The sequence below is a fragment of the Emys orbicularis genome, chromosome 7 (genome assembly GCF_028017835.1).
Source record: "Emys orbicularis isolate rEmyOrb1 chromosome 7, rEmyOrb1.hap1, whole genome shotgun sequence".
NCBI lineage: Eukaryota > Metazoa > Chordata > Testudines > Emydidae > Emys > Emys orbicularis.
Genome location: NC_088689.1, coordinates 55,964,701 through 55,987,666, shown reverse-complemented (window position 1 = coordinate 55,987,666; position 22,966 = coordinate 55,964,701). Strand labels below are relative to the sequence as shown.

General features: G+C 44.2%; 1 protein-coding gene across 5 annotated transcripts in view; it reads right to left on the bottom strand.

Annotated features, from left to right (window-relative positions):
* Positions 1 to 22,966, bottom strand: part of OGDHL (oxoglutarate dehydrogenase L) — a 104,826-nt gene that overhangs the window by 7,064 nt on the left and 74,796 nt on the right. For all 5 annotated transcript variants that reach the window (XM_065407448.1, XM_065407452.1, XM_065407449.1 and 2 more), the window contains 4 exons: positions 16,091 to 16,269; positions 11,864 to 11,935; positions 1,754 to 1,879; positions 71 to 143 (listed from right to left, as the gene is read on the bottom strand). In XM_065407448.1, the coding sequence (XP_065263520.1) occupies positions 71 to 143; positions 1,754 to 1,879; positions 11,864 to 11,935; positions 16,091 to 16,269 (450 nt within the window). The remainder of the gene's footprint in view (positions 1 to 70; positions 144 to 1,753; positions 1,880 to 11,863; positions 11,936 to 16,090; positions 16,270 to 22,966) is intronic.

Below are 22,966 nucleotides of genomic sequence, written 5' to 3'. Positions count from 1 at the left end.
GAATATATAGTTTGGTACTCTGACTGCATACAGATGCTTGTGAGTTCACAACATTTGTAACTTGACCTACCAGATACCATTTCGTCAAAACTGGATTTAGCTTCAGGATGTCTCAGCAGCGACTTGGGTGTAAAGATAATAAGCTGTAAAATACAGATTGTTACAACTCTCAGAAGCTGCTGCTTGATCCACTGCCTGCTGTACATACACAATATTATTCTTGACACACAAATGGATACTGCATGGGGTACTCTATCACAGATTCTTAATGGGGTTTGGGAATAAAATTAAACAGTGAAAAAAATCTATATTTTTTTGAAACTTAGACACAAGGAATCTCTATGGCTTGGATTTTCAAAAAGCCCCAGAGCAACCAGGCACCCAACTCCTACTGAATTCCCTAACTCCTTAGGGTCCTTTGAAAGTCCCAGCCTACATAACTATTGACCTCTGAGGACACAAAAAATTAGTGTGAATTATAAATTTTTGAGCTGGACTATGGTAGAGAACCATCAGAAAAACCTCTTGCACGTTTGTTTAATGATAAACATCCAACTAGTGTATTTTAGGCTTCAAATTGTATAGAATCCAAATTGCTTCAGAAACTTGCACTGAGATTCCTTAAAAACACTTGTGCTATTCAGTGCTCATGGGATGGCATCGAACAAAGCTTAAGTCACATTAGGATCTGGTGTAACTCAAGGCAATTGCCCTTGGAAAGGGTCTAATTCTTAGCACAAATCTTCCCAGAGTAGAGAAGTAATTAGAGGTGTGCTAACTTGGCCTTAAACCTGAACTAGAGAGGATGAGAATCTCAAAATGAATGAGTGCTTAGACAAGCCCTTTGTCAACTGGACCATAAGGGCATCAAAACTTAATTATATAGAGACTAGGTTCAACTTCATCTTTAATGCCTTGTCTACATTAACAGAGGGTCCTGTGGCACCTTTAAGACTAACAGAAGTATTGGGAGCATAAGCTTTCGTGGGTAAGAACCTCACTTCTTCAGACTTGCATCTGAACAAGTGAGGTTCTTACCCACGAAAGCTTATGCTCCCAATACTTCTGTTAGTCTTAAAGGTGCCACAGGACCCTCTGTTACTTTTTACAGATTCAGACTAACACGGCTACCCCTCTGATACTTGTCTACATTGTGGTTTTAGCGACCAGTATAGCTATACCAAAGCAAATCCCTAATGCAGATGCAATGCAAAGATATGAATTGTGATATACTATACAGTTTACCCCAGTTGAAATGTGGACTACCCTGCACCAGAGCAAGTCGTGATTTACATCAGAGCAGCACATTAGCTCTAAGTGTCTGTAAGAGTGACAAAAATCATTGCAGATAAGGCTAATAAGAGCCTGTTTTGCAGAAGGTGGCCTCCTTTTGTGCACAAACACACACACTTTTCAAGCACTAGTACCTATGTCCGTAGGTGACAGAATTTACAAGCGCCATTTGAGCAACACCCAGGCATTAGTACTAAAAAAAAGCATCTAAAAAAGTACTAAAAAAGTAGGTGGGCATCTGCATGGACAAAAGGAAGCTAGGCTGAAAACCAGGCCTTACAATTCTAGAAAGCAATGCTGAGATTTCATTAATCACGTCCTCAGTCTCCAATTTGAGTTTCATTGAGAAATACTAAAATGCACACATCTTCCATTCAGTCGTATGTTATATACAAACAAAACCCTGCATGCAAGTGGTTTAGTATTATAATTAGACAACAGTATCAATTAAGCTACTTACTGGTTTTCTGAATGGCAGCAAGATCTGTCTTCTGAGGACATGAAAATAATTGGCTGGAGTTGAACAATTCACCACAATCCAGTTGCATTCATAGAGCTGGGAAACTTCAAAGTCTGCACTGAACTCCTAATAAAGACAATAAAGGCATCAGAAAAGCTGCCTCCTTTCTCTTCCTCCAAACTCTGCCCCCAATTCACTTTTTTAGGCTCCAATATGTTATGCATTTTGGGGCACAAGAAAAGAACTATAGTAACCTTGGACGCACTTACCACTACCAGTGAGTAAAACTGCAGACTCTCCATTCTTGAACTTCAAGATTAGTCTCCCACACTTACCTGATCAAGAGCTCGGCAGGCTTTGGATCATAATCACTATGTACACCCAACCCTAAAGGCAAGAAAACCAGCATGCTCCCATTTCCTACTCCCTATAGTCCCCTTTCCTGAAAGCCTCATCAGTAGATCTCTTTTCTTAGGCCTGGTCTACACTACACCTTTAATTCGGATTTAGTGGCTTTAATTCGAATTAACTCTGGAACCGTCCACACAACGAAGCCATTTAATTCGAATTAAAGGGCCCTTTAATTCGATTTCTGTACTCCACCCCGACGAGCGGAGTAGCGCCAAAATCGAATTTGTCAATTCGAATTAGCGTTAGTGTGGCCGCAATTCGATGTTATTGGCCTCCAGGAGCTATCCCACAGTGCACCATTGTGACCGCTCTGGCCAGCAATCTGAACTCGCATGCACTGGCCAGGTGGACAGGAAAAGCCCCGGGAACATTTGAATTTCATTTCCTGTTTGCACAGCGTGGAGAGCACAGGTGACCACAGAGAGCTCATCAGCACAGGTAACCATGCAGGCTGATAATCGAAAAAGAGCACCAGCATGGACCGTACAGGAGGTACTGGATTTGATCTCTATATGGGGAGAGGATTCAGTGCTAGCTGAACTGCGTTCGAAAAGACGAAATGCCAAAACTTATGAAAAAATTTCCAAGGGCATGATGGAGAGAGGCCACAATAGGGACACAGATCAGTGCCGCGTGAAAGTCAAGGAGCTCAGACAAGCCTATCAAAAAGCAAAGGAGGCAAACGGTCGCTCCGGGTCAGAGCCGCGGACATGCCGCTTCTACGCTGAGCTAAATGCATTTCTAGGGGGGGCCGCCACCACTACCCCACCTCTGACTGTGGATTCCGAGCTGGGGATAATCTCATCAGGGACACCTGATGATTCCGCGGAAGGGGAAGAGGAGGAGGAGGAGGAGGACGAGCTGGCAGAGAGCACCCAGCTCTCCGTTCTCCCCAACAGCCAGGAACTGTTTCTCACCCTGACTGAAGTACCCTCCCAAGCCTCCCAAGCCAGCACCCAAGACCATGACCCCATGGAAGGGACCTCAGGTGAGTTTACCTTTTAAAATATAAAACATGGTTTAAAAGCAAGCATTTTTAATGATTAATTTGCCCTGAGCACTTGGGATGCATTCGCAGCCAGTACAGCTACTGGAAAAGTCTGTTAACATGTCTGGGGATGGAGCGGAAATCCTCCAGGGACATCTCCATGAAGCTCTCCTGGAGGTACTCCAAAAGCCTTGCCACAAGGTTTCTGGGCAGTGCAGCCTTATTCCGTCCTCCATGGTAGGACACTTGACCACGCCATGCTAGTAGCAAGTAATCTGGTATCATTGCCTGACAGAGCCTGGCAGCGTATGGTCCCGGTGTTTGCTGGCATTCAAGCAACATCCGTTCTTTATCTTGCTGTGTAATCCTCAGGAGAGTGATATCGCTTAGGGTAACCTGGTTGAAATAAGGGAATTTAATTAAGGGGACTGAGGTGGCCGTTCCTACTGGGCTGTTTGCCTGTGGCTGAAAAGAAATCCTTCCCTGCATTTAGCCAAGTGCAAGGGGGGGGGGGGAGGATTGGCCCAGAGCTTTTCGCGTTTTGCTAGCAGGGATCTTCCCTGATACCAGCCAGGCGGTGGGGGGAGGGATAAAGCACTCATCCCAGAGAATTCATGGCGGGTGGGGGGGGGGTGTTAGTTTGGTTCCTGCAGGGATCTTCCCTGATACCAGCCACGCGGTGGGGGGAGGGAGAAAGCACTCATCCCAGAGAATTCATGGCGGGTGGGGGGGGGGTGTTAGTTTGGTTCCTGCAGGGATGTTCCCTGATACCAGCCACGCGGTGGGGGGAGGGATAAAGCACTCATCCCAGAGAATTCATGGCGGGTGGGGGGGGGGTGTTAGTTTGGTTCCTGCAGGGATGTTCCCTGATACCAGCCACGCGGTGGGGGGAGGGATAAAGCACTCATCCCAGAGAATTCATGGCGGGTGGAGGGGGGGTGTTAGTTTGGTTCCTGCAGGGATCTTCCCTGATACCAGCCACGCGGTGGGGGGAGGGATAAAGCACTCATCCCAGAGAATTGGATGGGGGGGGGGGTGTTAACCTTCAGCAGCAGAAAACAAGCTAACAGGAAAACTGCAGCACAACGGGCTTTGCTTGGTATGTGGGAAAGCAGGGCGCAGAAGCCTAAAGACAGTGGCTTACCATGGCAGCATGCAAGGTGAATTCTGTTGCCCCGACCTGCGTCTGTGATCTCTAGCAGCAAAGCCACAGGCACTCAATATTAAGAGGCAAAATGCGACCTTGCACAGAAATCACATGTGCTATGTAATGTGAATAGTATACACCGTGAAAGAGTATAAGCATTGTTCTGAAAAATGTATCTTTTAAAAAAATTCTCTCCTTTTTTCACTCCCTCCAGCAGGTGCAAATGTTTCAAGCCTCCCTCCTCCTTCCCGAAGGCTATCCCAGATAAGGCGTCGTAAAAAAAAAACGAGAGAAGAGATGTTTTCCGAAATCATGCAATCCACCAGGAATGAAAGAGCTCATCTGAATGAGTGGAAGGAGACGGTTTGCAAGTATAGGAAAGAAGCCAGTGACCGTGAGGACAGGAGGGACCAACGTGAGGACATGAGGGACCAACGTGAGGACATGAGGGACCAACGTGAGGACAGAAGGGACCAACGTGAGGAGAGGAGAGACGCTCGAGATGAGAGGTGGCGGCAGGAAGATCAGAGGAGTCGGGAAGCAACGCTGGGGCTGCTGCGTGAGCAAACAGACATGCTCCGGCGTCTGGTGGAGCTTCAGGAACGGCTGCTGGAGAACCGAGTGCCGCTACAGCCCCTGTATAACCCCCCTACCTCCTCACCATGTTCCATAGCCTCCACACCCAGACGTGTAAGAACACGGGGGGGGAGGCTCCATACACCCTCCCATTCCACCCCAGTGGACAGCCCAAGCAAAAGGCTGCCATTTTTTTAACCTTTTTTTACTGGGCTTTTCCTTCCCGCTGATCCTCCTCCCAAACCCCACTCAGGTTCTGTGCCGCTACAGCCCCTGTATAACCCCCCTACCTCCTCACCATTTTCCATAGCCTCCCCACCCAGATGTGTAAGAACACGGGGGGGGAGGCTCCGTACACCCTCCCATTCCACCCCAGTGGACAGCCCAAGCAAAAGGCTGCCATTTTCTTAACCTTTTTTTACTGGGCTTTTCCTTCCCGCTGATCCTCCTCCCAAACCCCACTCAGGTTCTCTCCCTCTTTTTATAATCAATTCATAAAGAATAAATGATTTTTAAACAATGGTGACTTTATTTCCTTTGAAAGCAAGCTGGGGGAAGGGGGAGGGTGGGTTCCTTACAGAGAATGAGTCAATAAAGGGGGCGGGTTTTCAGGAAGGATAAACAAACATAAATTTCACACTGTAGCCTGGCCAGTCATGAAACTGGTTTTCAAAGCTTCCCTAATGCGCAGCGCTTCATCGTGTGCTCTTCTAATCGCCCTGGTGTCTGGCTGCGAGTAATCAGCAGCCAGGCGATTTGCCTCAGCCTCCCACCCTGCCATAAAGGTCTCCCCCTTGCTCTCACAGAGATTGTGAAGCACACAGCAAGCAGTAATAACAATGGGGATATTGGTTTGGCTGAGGTCTGAGCGAGTCAATAAGGATCGCCAGCGACCTTTTAAACGGCCAAATGCACATTCTACCACCATTCTGCACTTGCTCAGCCTGTAGTTGAACAACTCCTGACTCCTGTCCAGGCTGCCTGTGTATGGCTTCATGAGCCATGGCATTAAGGGGTAGGCTGGGTCCCCAAGAATAACAATTGGCATTTCAACATCCCCCACGGTTATTTTCTGGTCCGGAAAGTAAGTCCCTTGCTGCAGCCGTTTAAACAGATTGGTGTTCCTGAAGACGCGAGCGTCATGAACCCTTCCCGGCCAGCCCACATGGATGTTGGTGAAACGTCCCTTGTGATCCACAAGTGCTTGCAGCACCATTGAGAAGTACCCCTTGCGGTTTATGTACTGGGTACCCTGGTGCTCCGGTGCCAAGATAGGAATATGGGTTCCATCTATTGCCCCACCACAGTTAGGGAATCCCATTGCAGCAAAGCCATCCACTATGACCTGCACATTTCCCAGAGTCACTACCTTTCGTAGCAGCACCTCCGTGATTGCTTTGGCTACTTGCATCACAGCAGCCCCCACAGTAGATTTGCCCACTCCAAATTGATTCCCGACTGACCGGTAGCTGTCTGGCGTTGCAAGCTTCCACAGGGCTATCGCCACTCGCTTCTCAACTGTGAGGGCTGCTCTCATCTTGGTATTCTGGCGCTTCAGGGCAGGGGAAAGCAAGTCACAAAGTTCCATGAAAGTGCCCTTACGCATGCGAAAGTTTCTCAGCCACTGGGAATCGTCCCACACCTGCAACACTATGCGGTCCCACCAGTCTGTGCTTGTTTCCCGGGCCCAGAATCGGCGTTCAAAGCCTATAACCTGGCCCATTAACATCATAATCTCCAAAGCACCGGGGCCCGCGGTCTCAGAGAATTCTGTGTCCGTGTCCATGTCCTCATCACGCTGGTCGCTGCGCTGCAATCGCCGCCTCCTCCTCCTCCTCGCCTCTTTTTTCTGGTCCTGTGTAAGCATAAACTCCACGAGAAAGCGCGAGGTGTTTATAATGTTCAAGATTGCGTTCTGGAGCACAACGGGATCCATGCTTGATGCAGAATGGAGTCTGCAGAGTTCACTCAGGAAAAAAGGCGCGAAATGGTTGTCTGCCGTTGCTTTCAGGGAGGGAGGGGGAGGCTGTACCCAGAACTACCTGCGACAATGTTTTTTGCCCCATCATGCACTGGGGTCTCAACCCAGAATTCCAAGGGGGGTGGAGACTGCGGGAACTATGGGATAGCTATGTAAAAGCTACCCACAATGCAACGCTCTGGAAATCGATGCTACTATGGTAGCTTGGACGCACACCACCGAATTAATGGTGCCTAGTGTGGCCGAATACATTCGAATTTATAAAATCGGTTTCCTAAATTCGAATTATATAAATTCGAATTAATCCTGTAGTGTAGACATACCCTTAATGTTTTGTTGTATATAGATAAGTGCCCCAGCAACTCAATGTCGTCTCTTTCTCAAGTCAAACTTTCTCCCAAGCTTTACTTCACCTCAAAATGTATCTTTAAAGCAATGGTTCTTAACCTGGGGTGCGAGATGCTCTTTCTGGGGGTGCGAGACATGCACATGCACGTAAGTACAACTACTTTGTTTCATCAAACCTATGTATTTATTAACATTTATTATAATAATTTTTTAATGATTACTGTATTCTTAATTTTACTGCGAAATTAAAATAAATATATATAAAATTCTCTCTCTTTCATTCTATAGTTATGATATATCTAGGTTTAAAGAACTGACCTACTTCAATGATTTTTGATAAGGGGGGCGAGAACATATTTTGAGAACCAAAGGGGGGGGGGGTGCAGGCTGCAGTAAAGGTTAAGAACCACTGCTTTAAAGGGACAGTAAAGTAGGAAAACAAAATCACACTTGGATCTGAAAACGTTGTACCTATTATTGTTACAAATCATGCGTATGATTATTCTAACAGAAAGACTAGAGCGTATAAAAACCTACCTCTACCATGATGCCTACAGATCTCTGGTAACAACATGTAGGCAGGTGATGAACTGTGATCATGGAGATTGCTACTAGTCAGCTTATTACATCTACCAATTGTGCACACAGCTAACCCATACTAAAACATCCTATTATTATCCGTGCAGCTGAAAGTGCCATTAAGGTTTCCCAAAACTTTTTATAAGACCCTATTTTCAGTTGTTTAGAATTTTGCCAAACTTTAACAGTTTGTGCTAAATGTTTCCATGCTGGGCATCTGCCTCAGGCTGATTGAGTTATTTATTTATTTTAATTTCAGCCAAAACAGTTGAGTCATTCCTAAGAAAGAAACTAGGGGGAAATGTTTTCCCCATGTTAAAAAATGCTGGCAACCTTTCTTTTGAACAGCTCAAGTGCCTGTATGCTGTGGAGCGGGGACTTCATATTTGGTAGGAGGGTGGCCTTTGTTTAAGGGATGCTAGTCCTGTAAAAATTTGCCAAATTTGCCAAGATACAAGCTTTTGAAAAGAAAAAAAAATGATCAGTTTACACATGCTTGTCTTTAGCATTTAGCAGCCAAAATTAGCAATTTGGCAGCCAAAATGTCAGAGGATTCCATCCTCACCGAGTGTGCTCCATTCCCTCACAGCTCCTTATCTGACCAGACTGCATATGCACCATCCCCACATAGTGACTGAGCATGCTCTACCCCAGGGCCACAAGGGCAAAGCCAGACTTTCCCTATAACTGCTGCTCCCAGCACGAGTGGGGCTGAGCACTGGAAAAAAGTTACCTAACTTTCCATAACTGCTGTTCTTCAAAGTGCGTTGCACATGTCTATTCCACTGTAGGTACGTGTGCGCCTCATGCACAATTGTTGGAGATTTTCCCCTCAACAGTACTCGCTGGAGCAACATCAGCACCCTCTGGTGCCTTGCGCCACTGCAGGTATCAAGGACTGCACTGCCCCGACCCCTCTCAGTTCCTTCCTACCAGAAAGGCTCAGAGGGGGGAAGGAGGGTGGGTCATGGCTTGCCCATGTGCAAAACATCTCAAAGAACAATAGTTACAGAAAGGCTGGTAATAGTTTTTTCTTCACGTGATAGCACAGGTCCATTCCACTGTAGGTGACTCAGAAGCCATTTGAACTCTAGGTGGGCTCGGAGTCTACAGCGAGGGGCCTTCATATGGGAAATCTTGAATGGTTTGTTGCACCTCCAAGGGAAGACCTGAATACTGCAGCTAAGATGCACACTGCATAATGATGGAGGAAGCCATAGCTCAAGCTGTGCGGTTTGCCGCATCCAGGCTTGCTTGCAATGCTGTTCTGGCAACTAATTTGTCCTCCACCACCATAACAGTGAACTCCTGCTTTGCTTCATCAGGAAGCTTGTCTTTGAACTTCAGGACATTATCCCACCAGCTGAAATCGTAGCAACCCAGCAGAGTCTGCTGGTTCGCAACACTAAGCTGTACAAATCCTGTGGAGTAAAGTTCCCTGCTGAACAGATCTAGCTTGTTTGCTTCTTTCCCTTTCAGAGCAGAGGCTTGGGGTCCCTGTCTTGCTTTTTCATTAGCCACAGTGACTATGAGGGAGCCTTGAGAAGGGTGGCTATAGGGACATATCTTTTCTCCACCCTTTTAGCAGTGGAAGGCAGAGAAGATGGCATCTTCTGCCATAAAACCATGACTGGTTCCAGGATAGCCTCATTAATAGGGAGAACTACCATAGTGGGTCCTGCAGAGGCTAAAACATCCATGAGCTTGCGAGATCTTTCCAGCACCTCTTCTGGTTGGATATCCAGAGCTACAGCAACCCTCCTCAACAAGTCTTAATGACTCTGAAATCATTGGGGGCGAAGAGGGGGAAATAGTCTCAGTCACTACCGCCTCATCAGGTGTCAAGCAGCAGCTAAGAGTTGTTGAGGAGGTCCCTCCTCCAATTCCTCCACAGGAGAGTCCTGAGAGCACTTTCCCCTGCACGGTATCGGTACTGGATGAGGAAAAATGGTGACCTTGCTGCAGATGCTCCCAGCACCTAACCAATGTAGAAGGGCAGGAAGATAGAGGAGAGGCTCTCCAATGTGGAGGGAAACCCCGAGGGATCCAAAAGGATCCTTTCTGATATGGAGGGGGGGACCCCGCTATGTGAAGGCAATTGGCCCATACCATGGTGGGCAGGCACTCCACTGGGGCTGCTGGGCACTGTCAGGTTGAGTCACAAATGATCCCATCTCAGAGTCCTCTTCCTCAGACCACGGGGAGCTGACCCCATCGGTACCAGGGAGACCATGCTGTTCAGGAATCTCCCCAATAGCAGGATTGGAAGTGCTCACTCCCACAGTCCCGGTTCCAGTCCCAGAGCACAGTTCATGTCTTCTACAGTTGTGGCACCTTTTCTGTAGGGTTCCATCCAGAGAGGAGCCAGTGATGATCTCACTGATACCCCATCTCCAAACCCATGTGTAGGAGCTCATGCTGCCCCACTGGGTACTGCTGAGGGGGAAATCTCTGACAACTGTGCACGAGGCACACGCCCCCAACCTCTCACAGTTCAGCTGAGGTAGCATGGAGGAAACTGACTTCAATGCAGAGAGGGATAAGAGCCATACTGTGGGGGATGGAAAAGACTTGACAGACACAAGGATTCTGGGGATGGGGGAAGACGACACTCAAACTGATTGGTAAAAAAGACTGGGAGCTGGAACAGGAGGGGAGGCTGGGATTAACTGAGCAAGGAGATTGGGACTGGCTGGGGAGGATGCTGGAACTGAGAACTAGAACATGTGGGAAGCAAGGACCTGCTCGGGCCAGGAGACTGGGCCTGGGAGCCAGGTGGAGAGGTTGCAACAGCTTAGGCAAGGCGACTAACTGAGAGCTGGTGAGGAAAACAAGGGGGTAGTGGGGATGACCCTGACTTTGGATGGGGAATTGGAAGGCTGGAAAGACTATCATAATGCACATTCTGGCATTTCCTAACTTCTGAGTGCCTGACTCTGCAATCTTAATAATGTTCTTTTAACATATGTTTTTTGTGAATAATTATTGTTAACTCATCCTAACATTCCCAGCCTATATTTTTTTGTCATCCACCTGTTATGCTTTGATTTAGACAGTAAGCTCTTTGGGCTGGGAGCTGGTCATTTACTCTGTACAGCACGTCCTGGTCTATAACTGTGGCTCCTGGGCACTACAGGATTGCAAATAATAATTTTCAGTTTGCTTACTATGTACATTTGGCAGTGCTGAATATATAATCAGTCAATTTCCCCTGTTTGGGTGGGTCTTTCACACACAAAGCAGAGACAATAATCATTTTAAAAAAAATGAAGAGAATGGGGCTGTAAAACCATAAAACCGGAATACAGCTGCAGAGCAGCTGTATCTAGCACCCAAGACAACTTTAGCCTATTTTTTTTTAACTGGCTGAATTTTAAGTCTATGTTTAATAGTTGACCTTGGAGAAGGGGAATATCTAGTTGATCTTTAGAATTACAGTTTAGCTGAAAAAAATATCTTGATCAACCTTTAAAGCACTTATATTATTCAAATATAGTAATAAAAAAAATTTATAGGATTAAAAAAAAACACTGAGAACTGATCACCTAAACATAACATCACACACACTCGGTGCAGATATTTTTACACTGCATCTGCATTCTGAAGTTCCCAGCTGGACGGTTTGCTCTGTTACAAGAACACTGGGTTTTAGTGCCATCTGATCTTCCTTGGAAATGTGTTACAGACACTGACTTGTGGTACATCCAGCTATATAAAACTGAAGAGTTACTGTCCCCTAGGAACACCCATAAAGAAATAATACTACCAGAGACAAATTATATCTGACCTCAGCTTTCAAATGAAATGCAGACTAGACTAGTCATCTTTATTATTTTTATCAAATGAGCTGAAAGTTAGAGCAAATATTTGAGCTAAACATTAAAATACACCAACTAGCGGTCTTAAAAGGTGACTTCCAATCCTGCAGGAAAATATTCAAGCTGTTGGGGGAAGACAAGTGCTGGTTGGTGGCAATAAATTAATTTCTCAAGCAATAAACCCAACAAAACCTGGTTTAAAATAAGTCTCTGAAAAGCCCAGAGCAGGAAAAAGGGCATTGCTGTTGACAAATCTACTTACTGGATAAGCGTCGGAATCATCATTGCTCATCTGCAGAAACCTCTCCGGCCTGGCTGAAGAATGCTCTGGACCCTGGTAATCACATCATTTAAAACAAAACCAACAACAGTTTAGATGTCTTTCTAGATCACTCACTGCACAAGTGCTTCCTGTCAGCCTAATCATCATGGAGCAGCCTCGATACAGGCTGCTCACCCCACCCTCCCTGCCAGAGGATAAATGCTGTAACAATGACAATCAGAGAAGAGGGAAAGCTTTGAAGAGGGTAACATGGTGGTGCCCCTGAATAAAGGAGCTGTGATCTTGAGTATCCATCTGATCAGATGGAGATGGGTTACATAGAACTCCAATGTCACTACCACTAATTAAAGGTTAAATACTCAATGTGGTTGTGCAAGGTGATGCAAGAGACCGAGTGCTTGGGGCACTTAGCCATCCTGCCAATCCAGGACAGAATGGTGCAAGATGAGGTTAGGTGGTGTGGTGCAAATCTGTGATCATTTAAAAATGAGCAGCACACATTCACAAGCCAGTAGGTCTTGCACGCTTGAGACCAGGACCGGCTCCAGCTTTTTTGCCGCCCCAAGCGGCGAAGAGAAAAAAAAAAAAAAAGCTTTACCGTGCCACTTCATTCTTTGGCGGCAATTCGGCGGCCGGTCCTTCCCTCCGAGAGGGACTGAGGGACCCGCTGCTGAAGACCCAGACGTGCCACCCCTTTCCATGGGCCACCCCAAGCACCAACTTGCTGCGCTGGTGCCTGGAGCCGGCCCTGCTTGAAACCATGGATCACCTGCTAAGGCAGAAGCTGGGTCCTCCAATTATTTATGTCTTGAGCACTAGGTTACAGTCCTACCCTACAGCAGCATGAGTGTGTATGGAGGAGAAGGGAACTTCTCTCTTCTCCCACTAGCACACCAGTTTGACACAAGACAGGATGCTCTAGATGGGTATATGTACTTTGGCCAATTCCCTGCAGAATCATTGGTAACCCATATTAGGTTGAGTAAAGTTTAACTGGCATAGCTAAGCCAATTACTCCATAAAACCTTTTTATAGGAATTTTATGTTCTGCTATAGTTAAAATATCTATCACTCAGACAGTGCTTTTCACTAAATCTCAAGGCACTTTACTGAAGTGGGTAAGCATAATTGGCCCCCATTTTACAATGGGGAAACAGGAACACAGGTCACAGAGTAAATTAGTGGTAGGGAATGGAACAGAACCCATTGTCTCCCGACTCCCACTCTTCTCCCTTATTAATCCGGTTGGAGAGAGTTAATTGCAATCAGCAAAATAATATGGTGTGTGGTTTTATTTATTGCTGATGCTGGGTGTCATTGTTTGTAAGGGTGACAAATATTTATGATTAAGAAGGGCTTTCATACCAGAGAAAACCATAAGGTATCTCATCCTAGAGCTATAAATGCATTTAACCTTTCAACTCGTATGTTAGTTAATTCCACTTACAAACCAGGGCTCACTCCCTTACACACCACCTTCTGTTTGTTACTGCACTGATGTCACAATGGGAAATCCCAGAGAACACCACAGTGATGGCTTTGACTTTGTCTACACTGGAACCTGAACGACAAAACTTTTATCATTCAGGGGTACGAAAAAACCCCACCCCGAATGACAAAAGTTTTGCCGACAAAAAGCGCCAGTGTGAACAGTGCTTTGTCAGCATGAGAGCTTTCCTGCCAACAAGGTTACCGCTGCTCATTGGGGTGGAAGTTTTTTGTCAGCAGGAGAGCTTTCTCCTTCCAACAAACAGCAGCTATACTGGACGCCTTTTAGTGGCACGGCTGTAACGGCACGGCTGTGTCTCTAAAAGGTGCGTAGTGTAGACACAGCCTTAGAAACTGTTGCTAAAAGAACAGGGGGAAATGATGTGTACTGCTCGACTCCTCCCTGTTGTACCGGCAGAGCGAGCCCCTAACAAAAAACACTCAGTATCTTCCCTATGCACAAAAGGAACACTAAGATGGAGCAGCTAGCATATCTGTGTCCTGTATAACTTCTCTTGCAAACTGGCCTCAGTTTTGTGGTGCAAACTTGTCTTCTCATTAGTGGATGAGAACCATAAAGCCACACAGTTCTGGCACATTGTGAGTCTAATATTGTTAGTACCACTCCTGTTGCCATCTATTCATGTGCTGCAAATCATAATTCTTACACACGCACACACAGAGCAACCTCCTCCTATTTTAAAAACATTTAAAATGGTTTACAAATGAATGTAGTATTCAATAAACATGCTGAATTCACTGCACTGGAAACAGAAGTGTATCTATAGAGGAGACAGCAAAGATGCAAGCTTCCCCTCGCCCCCCCCCCCGAGCTTCAGTGATAATCCTCAAACCAGACTCCGCTCATTGTCTATGTTTAATTTCTTTGCTGAAACTGCTAACAAGACTGCCAGTTACTGGAGGGGGGGCGGGGTAGGGGGAAGGTTTCAGACCCCCTGTCCAACAGGACCTGTACAGAATCCATTAGCTAGTTCAGGCCAGCTCCAGCATTTCTGCCGCCCCAAGCAAAAAAAAAAAAAAAAAAGCCGCGATCGCGATCGGCGGCGGGGCAATTGGGGGGAAAAAATAAAAAAAAGCTGCGATCGGCGGCAGCCGTTCAGCGGCAGGTCTTTCGCTCCCAGAGGAAGCGAGGGACCTGCCGCCCCCAAATTGCCGCAGGTGCCGCCCCTCTCCCTTGGCCGCCCCAAGCACCTGCTTGTTAAGCTGGTGCCTGGAGCCGGCCCTGGGCTAGTTGCACATGAGCCACCAAGGAGCTATCAGTCAGTGAAGTCCTTCAATCACAACCAGCCAGGCTGTATGTTAGCTAGCGACCTAGAGGTGAAAGGAGTCCCATCCCATTACCAATACCTCGCCAAACCATCCTGTCCCTAACAGATTTCATGCTGGAGTCTTTGTTTTTTTGTTTTTGAAGAGTCCTTAGGTTCCATCTTGGGCATGATCTTCCAGTCCTTACTCAAACAAAGCTGAATTCACTAGGATATTTGTCAACAGGACTGTGCTCTTGTATAAACAGAAAATCCATACAGAAAATCACCCAATGGGCACGAACCAACAGCAGTGTGCCAGGAAAGGTTATAATTGCATGGAATTAAATGTATAGAAACAGAATAGGAACAAGAAGAAATGCCTTTATGTACACTTAAAGTGAATGAAAGAGAACATTTACAGCTATGGCAAGCACATCAGTATCATGGTAGCATGTATTTGTTAACAGAAATACTGTAAACATACATTAAATAATACACTGAGTGTCAGTGCATTCTAAAAGGAAATAACTATTTCAAATAGCACAGAGCAGAATGTTTATGTCACTTTTAAAAATAATTTAAAAGATGCCTAAAAGTGATCCTACTGCTAACTCCAACTTCAGAACAGAGGAAAGTTACATGCAGAGTTTATATAGATCTGGTTCCAGACCTTTTGTGGCTAGCTCACTAGGAGTTACTGAGAAGAGAAGTGGGCAGCCATTCAAAGGGGCTCTCTCCCTAAAAGAGCAGATTTCTTATTTCCTCCAAGTCACCCAAATCATCAACATTTTTAAAAGAATGTATTTGTTTGCAAGCTGCATAAAAAACCCTTGGAACAATGTTCTAACTTAAAAGTAAAGTTTATACGGGTAAAACACATGTATCTGAGGTTTGTTTCATGTCATCATAAAATAAAGTGAAACAAGTGTTGTAAAAACCTATTGAAATTTTAACTGTACCCGAGAATCCCAAGCCGCCTCCTTTATACTTTGCTCTTTCTAGGAACTTTTCATTTTAAGTTAATTTTTCATAACCACAAAGCTCTAATGAAGAAAAAATAATTTTTTTGCATTGACACACGTTGTATTGACCAAATAAGTCTTTCAAATAGTAGGGGAACAATGGCAGATACCTCTGCAAAATAACCCATTCGGAGGAGGGCACAAGGAGAGGGAGACTGAATGTTCAGAAATATATCAATGCTGTTTTCCTTTTGTTCTCGTTCCTGGCCAATTGTCAAAACTGGTCACTGCAAGCACATTTATTTTTGAGATAGAAGAACAGTCTAACGTATGTCAACAATAAACTCTTTTTTTTTTTTCATAAAAGTTATAAGATCCTGAAACTGCATTTGTATGCTGCAAAAAAGGAACAATAAAAGGTTCTGTAGTTTCTATTCTACTACTTTATGCCAAAGCACATTTATTGTTCCAATCAGTGAAAGCCTTACCATTCCTTCCATTCCATGTGGCAAAAGCAGCACAATCCCATTGTGTCGAACCCACTTAGCCTGTCCTGAGCTGATAAACTGGTCAATTATGCACTGAGCAGTGTTGTGGAAGTCGCCAAACTGCGCTTCCCAGCACACCAGAGCATTGGGACTTGCCATGGCAAAGCCAAGTTCAAAACCTAAAAACAAACAGGTAGAAAGAAAAAGGAAAAGATCCTGATTAGAATTATATTCTGTTTTCCATAATCTAAGACACCACCTTTCTATTGCAACTAATTAAATAAAAGAGAGCAGAATATGTATCAAGAATGTTTACTCATGAAGTGCAACAGTGTTTTCAATAGGACCACTTCTGCTAGAAGGATTAGCAGACATTTGTTTATACATATAGGATCCAATCCCTGCAAACTCTTCCTTACGCTAGTAGTCCCAGTCAACAACATCATGTGGAAACTTCAGTTTCCATGAAAAAGTTAAGGTATTAACACTATTTTTTTCTCCTGGTAGTAAACATTTTTATACACAAATCTAGATAGAAGCCACCCTTTTAATAAAAGTAACTATAAATATATTTATAGTTAATATTTAGGGTTCAGTTCAACAAACTATTTGTCCACCTTCTGCATTACGCAAGCCTGCACAATGCTATGAATGTGCCTGTACATTTATACAGGTGCTGGTTGGAATCATTTGCTGTGGCTGGTCTTTTACATCTGTAAACTGGATCTTTCTAGGATCTTTTAATATACGTTTTATTTACCAAATTGTGACTGGATAATGTGGTGAATGGCACTTTGGAAATGCTTATTTATTGAATAAGCATTTGGCTGTTAACAGTCATTCCCCGTTTCCTTTCCTTGGTTACAGAATCCTACATGTTCTTGTCCTGTGTAACTTTAAGCTAATGCCTAAATTTTCAGAACATTTCAAGAGATTCTAAAGATGTGATTATTACTACAAAGCCAACGGGATCTGCAAATACATGGATAATTCCTTAGGTGTGCAAAACTGAGCAAAGAAAATAAAAAGTTTTAGACAAGTTATTGGAGGCAGTGCAGCAAAAGTGCTCTCTCCTCAGAGATAAGAGGCTAAAACCTTCCTCAAGAGTCATGCCCCTCTGCGTTCTTCACTGACATCTGTCCCAATACTGTGGTGAGGGGAGCAGGCATGGGGAGCACTTCTACTGCGGAGAGGGTATCTCTGCTTAAGCTAATGCAAACAGGAGAATCGCTGCAGGTTTCCAGGAGGATAAGCAGGAGAGAACGGTTCTCTCCCTAGCTCCTCCCAACCAGCAGAGCCAGAACTCCACAGGGTCCATGGGACTGGGATAAGAAAGGGAGGGAGCATGCTGCAAAGTCTCTGCTTTCCTTCTTTTTGGACATCTCAGCTCAGATGCACCTGATCTGGGGCACTTCCAATCACTGTTCCCTCCGCTGTACTGAAGTCCAAGGTAGGCAGGGAACACTGAGTTGCACAAAGGCCACATGACTTTGCCATCAGGTCAGCAAGTCAGTAACAGGGCTGGGACTAGAGCCAAGGTTTCCCTAGTTTCATGCTATACCCACTAGACAACACTGCCTCTCTATACTCAAACAAATGTAAACATGGATTCTGAATACAGACTCAAGTTTTACGCAGGTATTCAGAAAGATCATGGTTAAATGCAGTGGGAAGCACACAAACTGACAGCTGTCTAATTTTCAGTATAAATTACATTTTGCACACTTTGGAATGTAACAGGCCAGAATGCTTGTTGCCTGTTCCTAAAATCTGTCATGTTCCAAACCCAACAGTATCCTCACAACAGGCAATGTGGGCATCACTTAGTAGATGCAGAACAAATGCCTGCTCTTGTTGGAAGAGATCTGTGGCAGTGCTGTAAAGCCCCAATTCTACTGCAGGGACTGGGGTGATAATGACTGCAAAAGACAAAAAAACAAACAAAAAGTTATTAGAATACAAACCAGCTACTGTAATTCACGCTCAGCAGCTGTGCTAAGACACATTAATTGCAAACTGCTAGAGTATTTACATCTGCTACAGGGCTTTGTTGTGCAGCTTTAAAATGCAAGATTTCAAGCAGAGTCAGAGTTCATGAAAATGCAGTTAAATACAAGGCATGTAATAATCATCTCCTTTTAATGACCTATCTTAACTTCAAGATATTTCCCCCTACTTATGTCCCACAGTTAATGGCTTATTTGTGAAAATCCACCCCCAACCCTCCCCCCGCCATCCCAGTGCTCCCACTTACATGGGTCATAAGGCTAGTGAGAGCACAAATATTCCTACAGCAATGGAGAATGACACCACATGGGCCTAAATTGCAATACAAGGTGAAGACAGTGGTTATGACAGACAGACCACTCTGCTTAGTCAAAGGGTAAAATTGAACATTTAAAGCACAGTTCCACAGTATGGAGGGTGTGAAGCTGCAGTGCCTCAGAGGGAGCTACTGGAGGCACTGTACCATAGCTTCTTCAGAGGCCCCAGAAAGTGTGGGCCTGAGACTCTTTTGCTGCATCCTTTGATGGGGGCAGTATGTGCTCTAGCCTGGGTAGATCCAACTCTACTCCATGTGTAAAGGGGTAGGAAGCCAATGGGAACTCTGTATCCGTTATCTTTAGGCAGACTAATATCACAGGCAGTGCTAGCCTCAGGCGTGCAAGCACTAGATTAATGTCTGGGTCCCATGCAGGGGTTGAAGGCTCTGTGCGCGCTCTGCTCCCATTCACAACTGCAGACTGGCCAGGTACAACTTGACTCCAAGTTATTTTCAACAATTTCACATTTAACTGTACTTGTGTAGCACTTGCCCACTGGCAGCCAACCATAAAAACCAATTGCATCTTAAAATACTGAACACCTAGAGCAATTAAAAACCAAGAAGTTAAATTCTACCCTCTGTTTCACCACGGCAAAGCTGGGCCACTCCAGTGGAGCTACTATGGATTTACAGGGCTATAACTGACAAAGAATATGGTTCACTATCTTTAGAGAGGACATCTGTAAGAGTTGTTTGCTTATGCTGAAGTCATGCATTTAAATTTTAAACAGAGTCTAGGCATTTATCTTCAGATAATGGTAGTGTAATATGAAAGAGCCATCCCATCCAACACATACCAAATAGAGCAGCAGATTGGTATAGTCAGTCTCTGCTGTCCAAAGGTTTTATTAGAAAATTCTTTGGACATGTACACTTACCATTGCTCAGAAACAAAGACCTGAGAAGAAACCAACTGAAAACATGACAGTTTGGTGTGAATTCTGTTCCTTGTACAGATACACTCTCTCTGCAACCTAATTACCCTCAGAGACATGGTGGGTGAGGTACTATCTTTTATTGGACCAACTTCTGTTGGAGAGAGAGAAGCTTTCGAGCCACTCAGAGTTCAGATCACTGACCTAAGGAAAAATTCTGTGTAGCTCATAAGCTTGTTTCTTTCACCAACATAAGTTAGTCCAATAAAAGATATGACCTCACCCACCTTGTCTCTCTAATATCCTGGGACCAACACGGCTACACAATTCCACTGCATACCTAATTACATAGTGAGATTTGAAAAGTGAGAGTGCGTCTTTTTCCTGTGAGATCTGTCTATATTGATCCCTGCTTTCTTGTTAGTTTATCAATAAAAAATCCCCACCCCACCCCTTTTTGCCTCATTTTGTCCCCTTTTGTTTTTTTCCTAAGTTTGCTGCATGTTACACGGAGACCAACAAAGGTCATTCTACAATGTAGCCTGCATGCGCCCAGCAGAAAGCAAGCACACCCACTCAAGTTACAGAAAACCTAAATTCATTCCCAAATCTGGATCTTCCCCACTACCACCAGCTTCTGCCATGTTACTAGTGCACAATCCCATTTAAAAAAACCAAAGATGCAGAGCCAAACCAACTCACATTTGGAGGCTGTGTGTGTGTGTGTGTGTGTGTGTGTGTGTGTGTGTGTGTGTGTGTGTGTGTGTGTGTGTGTGTGTCTCTAAATCTGGTGTGTTAGTTTGACTCCTCTACACTTACAGTTGATCTAAAATATTGGACAAGAGTAAGTGATTGAACTGGTATAACATAAAATTTATGGGTTAGATTTTCAAAGGCACAAAAAGCAGATAGATGCCTAACTCCTGTTGAAAGTCAATGGGCACTGGGCACCTAACTGCCCTTTGACCTCTGAAAAATCTTCCCCTAAAAACAGTGCACATGGGTAAAATCCAGGAGCAATTTTTCTTTAACAAGCAATATTAGCTAAGCAAGTGAGAGACCTATAGGGAAGACATGAAATAAACATACAAAGAAACCTTTGCAATCACGATTTCTGGCTATGATCAAACTTCTTATATCTTTAATTAGAAAAGTTTTAGGAACTCTGCAACTTATGTTGACTGATGGAGACCAACTTGGCATCTTGATATTCTCTGCACACAGTAGGCTACTGCTTCAAACCCATCAGCAAGTGCTCAGTGACAGGCTTCATGTACTTGTCATTTGTGATTTACACCATGGTGACTGGGGGCCCTCCAGGAGCATCTCTCCTATGGGAATTTATTGGATATGCGGATTGCTTCACAGAGTGCTGTGATATAGAAATCAGGCAAAGCATACCTACACCATTGGGGGAGGAAAAAGGGTTTTAGTCGCACTAAAACGTTGAGTCTCTGATACTCTTCTGTGTCAAGAACTAGATTAGGATTTAAAATAAAAGGAAACCAAAAACACTACAATTAAGAGCCAGATGAGAGCAGCATGTTGCACTTACAGTATAGGACTATTTAATTTTTAAAGTCATCAGCACATGGCTATGAACTTGGCCCTGTAGGACCAATATAGGATTAACCTCCACTGAAACAAAACCTTTCCCTTTTGTTTAGCTTTTATTCTGTTTTTTTATCTTCCCATTTACATTGCTCTGCGTCAATTTCCTACTTATCTCTTTTTAGACCATAAAGTCCTAGAGAAATCAAGGGACTGCAAGAATACATTAATGATATTACAGAAGCACCTAGAGGCCCAAACCAAATTTGAAGTCCCATCATGCTAGGCGCTGTACATACACATACTAAGAGACAATTCCTTCGTGAAAGAGTTTAAAATCTAAATTGACAAAACAGGCAAAGGATGGGAGTGGGGGAAATCTCCACTTTACAGATTGAGAACTGAGATTACACACGTAAAAGATGATGAGACTTGCCCAAGGTCAAACAGGTCATTTATGCTGAGTTGGGTTTTGAACCTAGATTGCCCGAGTCCCAGCGCAGTGCTTTAATCACAAGAACATCCTCTTGCCATATTTCACCTGATTTTTTGAAAGTTACAGTTAGAAATACATAAACCAAAGATATTTATGTCTAAACCTTTAATGGCCACTGGTGCAATCTGAAAGTCTGTCTTTCCACCTGGAGGACAAGTATATACTCCTCTGGAATGATGATGAATGTGTAGAACAACTCGAATTTGTCAATTACGGGGAAAATGAATCCTTTTATACATGAATATATATTCTTTGTATCCACTTTTGGAAAGTGACTTTTTATGCACAGTTCCTATTGAAATTCTATTCCAGATGTTTGGACCCATCTTGATGAAAGAAAGTTGATGAACCACTATGTCCCTGTGGTGCTGAACTCTGTGAACGGCCCATCCATGACTCCAACAGATGCTCCTTGTTCTTTTCTTGCCAAAAGAAGGCTAAAGCCTTTTCCCTTCAACTCAATGTCCTTGGATGGTCCTAGCTGCCCATCCTCACCCCCAACAATGCTATCTTCCAAAAGATATTTTAAACCTCAGCCCTCCTTTTCTGTGTGGTCTTGCTGTCTCTAAGAACATTCAAAGAGCATAAAGCCTGTATAACTTCTTCACTGAAGTTCCCAAAGGTATTTACAAAATAGATTTCCCCAGATAGGTTTGAATCCCATTCTAATTTTAAACAAACATTAAGAGACTATTTCTGCTGATTGGGTGACATGGTTGAGAACATATGCAATATGGCTAATTTGTTCAAGGCTTATTTGCACATATGCTGTGCTCTACTAGGACAGGGGTAGTCTAACTTTCAGATGAGACATAAAACTAAAGTCCTGACCACTTGTGGTCATCAACTTTTAATAAGTACCAGGGAGCTTAACCCTGTCTCCTGACCAAAATTTTGATCCAGGTAATTAAGTTCTGTATACCAATATTATCTTGAAATTTCAAATGAATATGGTACCCTTCCTTACTTCCTGTCCTAAACTGTTATTTAATGTAGCTGTTGTGTCAAATAAGGGGGGGTAGCTGTAAAATCCCTCTTGGTAGCTGTTCTTTACTTGCTTTACCTGTAAAGGGTTAAAAAGTCCCCCAGGTAAAGAAAAATAAAGTGGGCACCTGACCAAAAGAGCCAATGGCTAGAACTGTTTAAAATAGGAAAAGAAACTCTTCCTTGGTCTGTTCTTTGGGCTGCAGGGACACGAGCAGCAATGTGATAGCAGGAATGCTGTGTAAGGTTTGAACCAGATATGAAAAGGTATCTTCCGTATCTAGAAGAAATTATTTGGATGGGGGAATGTTTAGTTAGACACAATCAGGTTTATTTCTTATTTTGGCTTGTGGATCTCCTCTGTGCTAACCCCAGATGCTTTTGTTTGCTTGTAACCTTTAAGCTGAACCCCCAAGAAAGCTAGTTTGGGTGCTTAATTTTTGGAATTGCTCTTTTAAAATCTAGCAAAAGCCTAAGTTCCAGATGTATTTTTTTCCCTTTTTTTTTTTTTTTTTTTTAAATAAAATTTACCTTTTTTTAAGAACAGGATTGGATTTTTGGTGCCCTAAGAGGTTTGTGCATGTTGTTTGATTAGCTGGTAGCACAGCTAATTTCCTTTGTTTTCTTTCTCAGCTCTTCCCTGG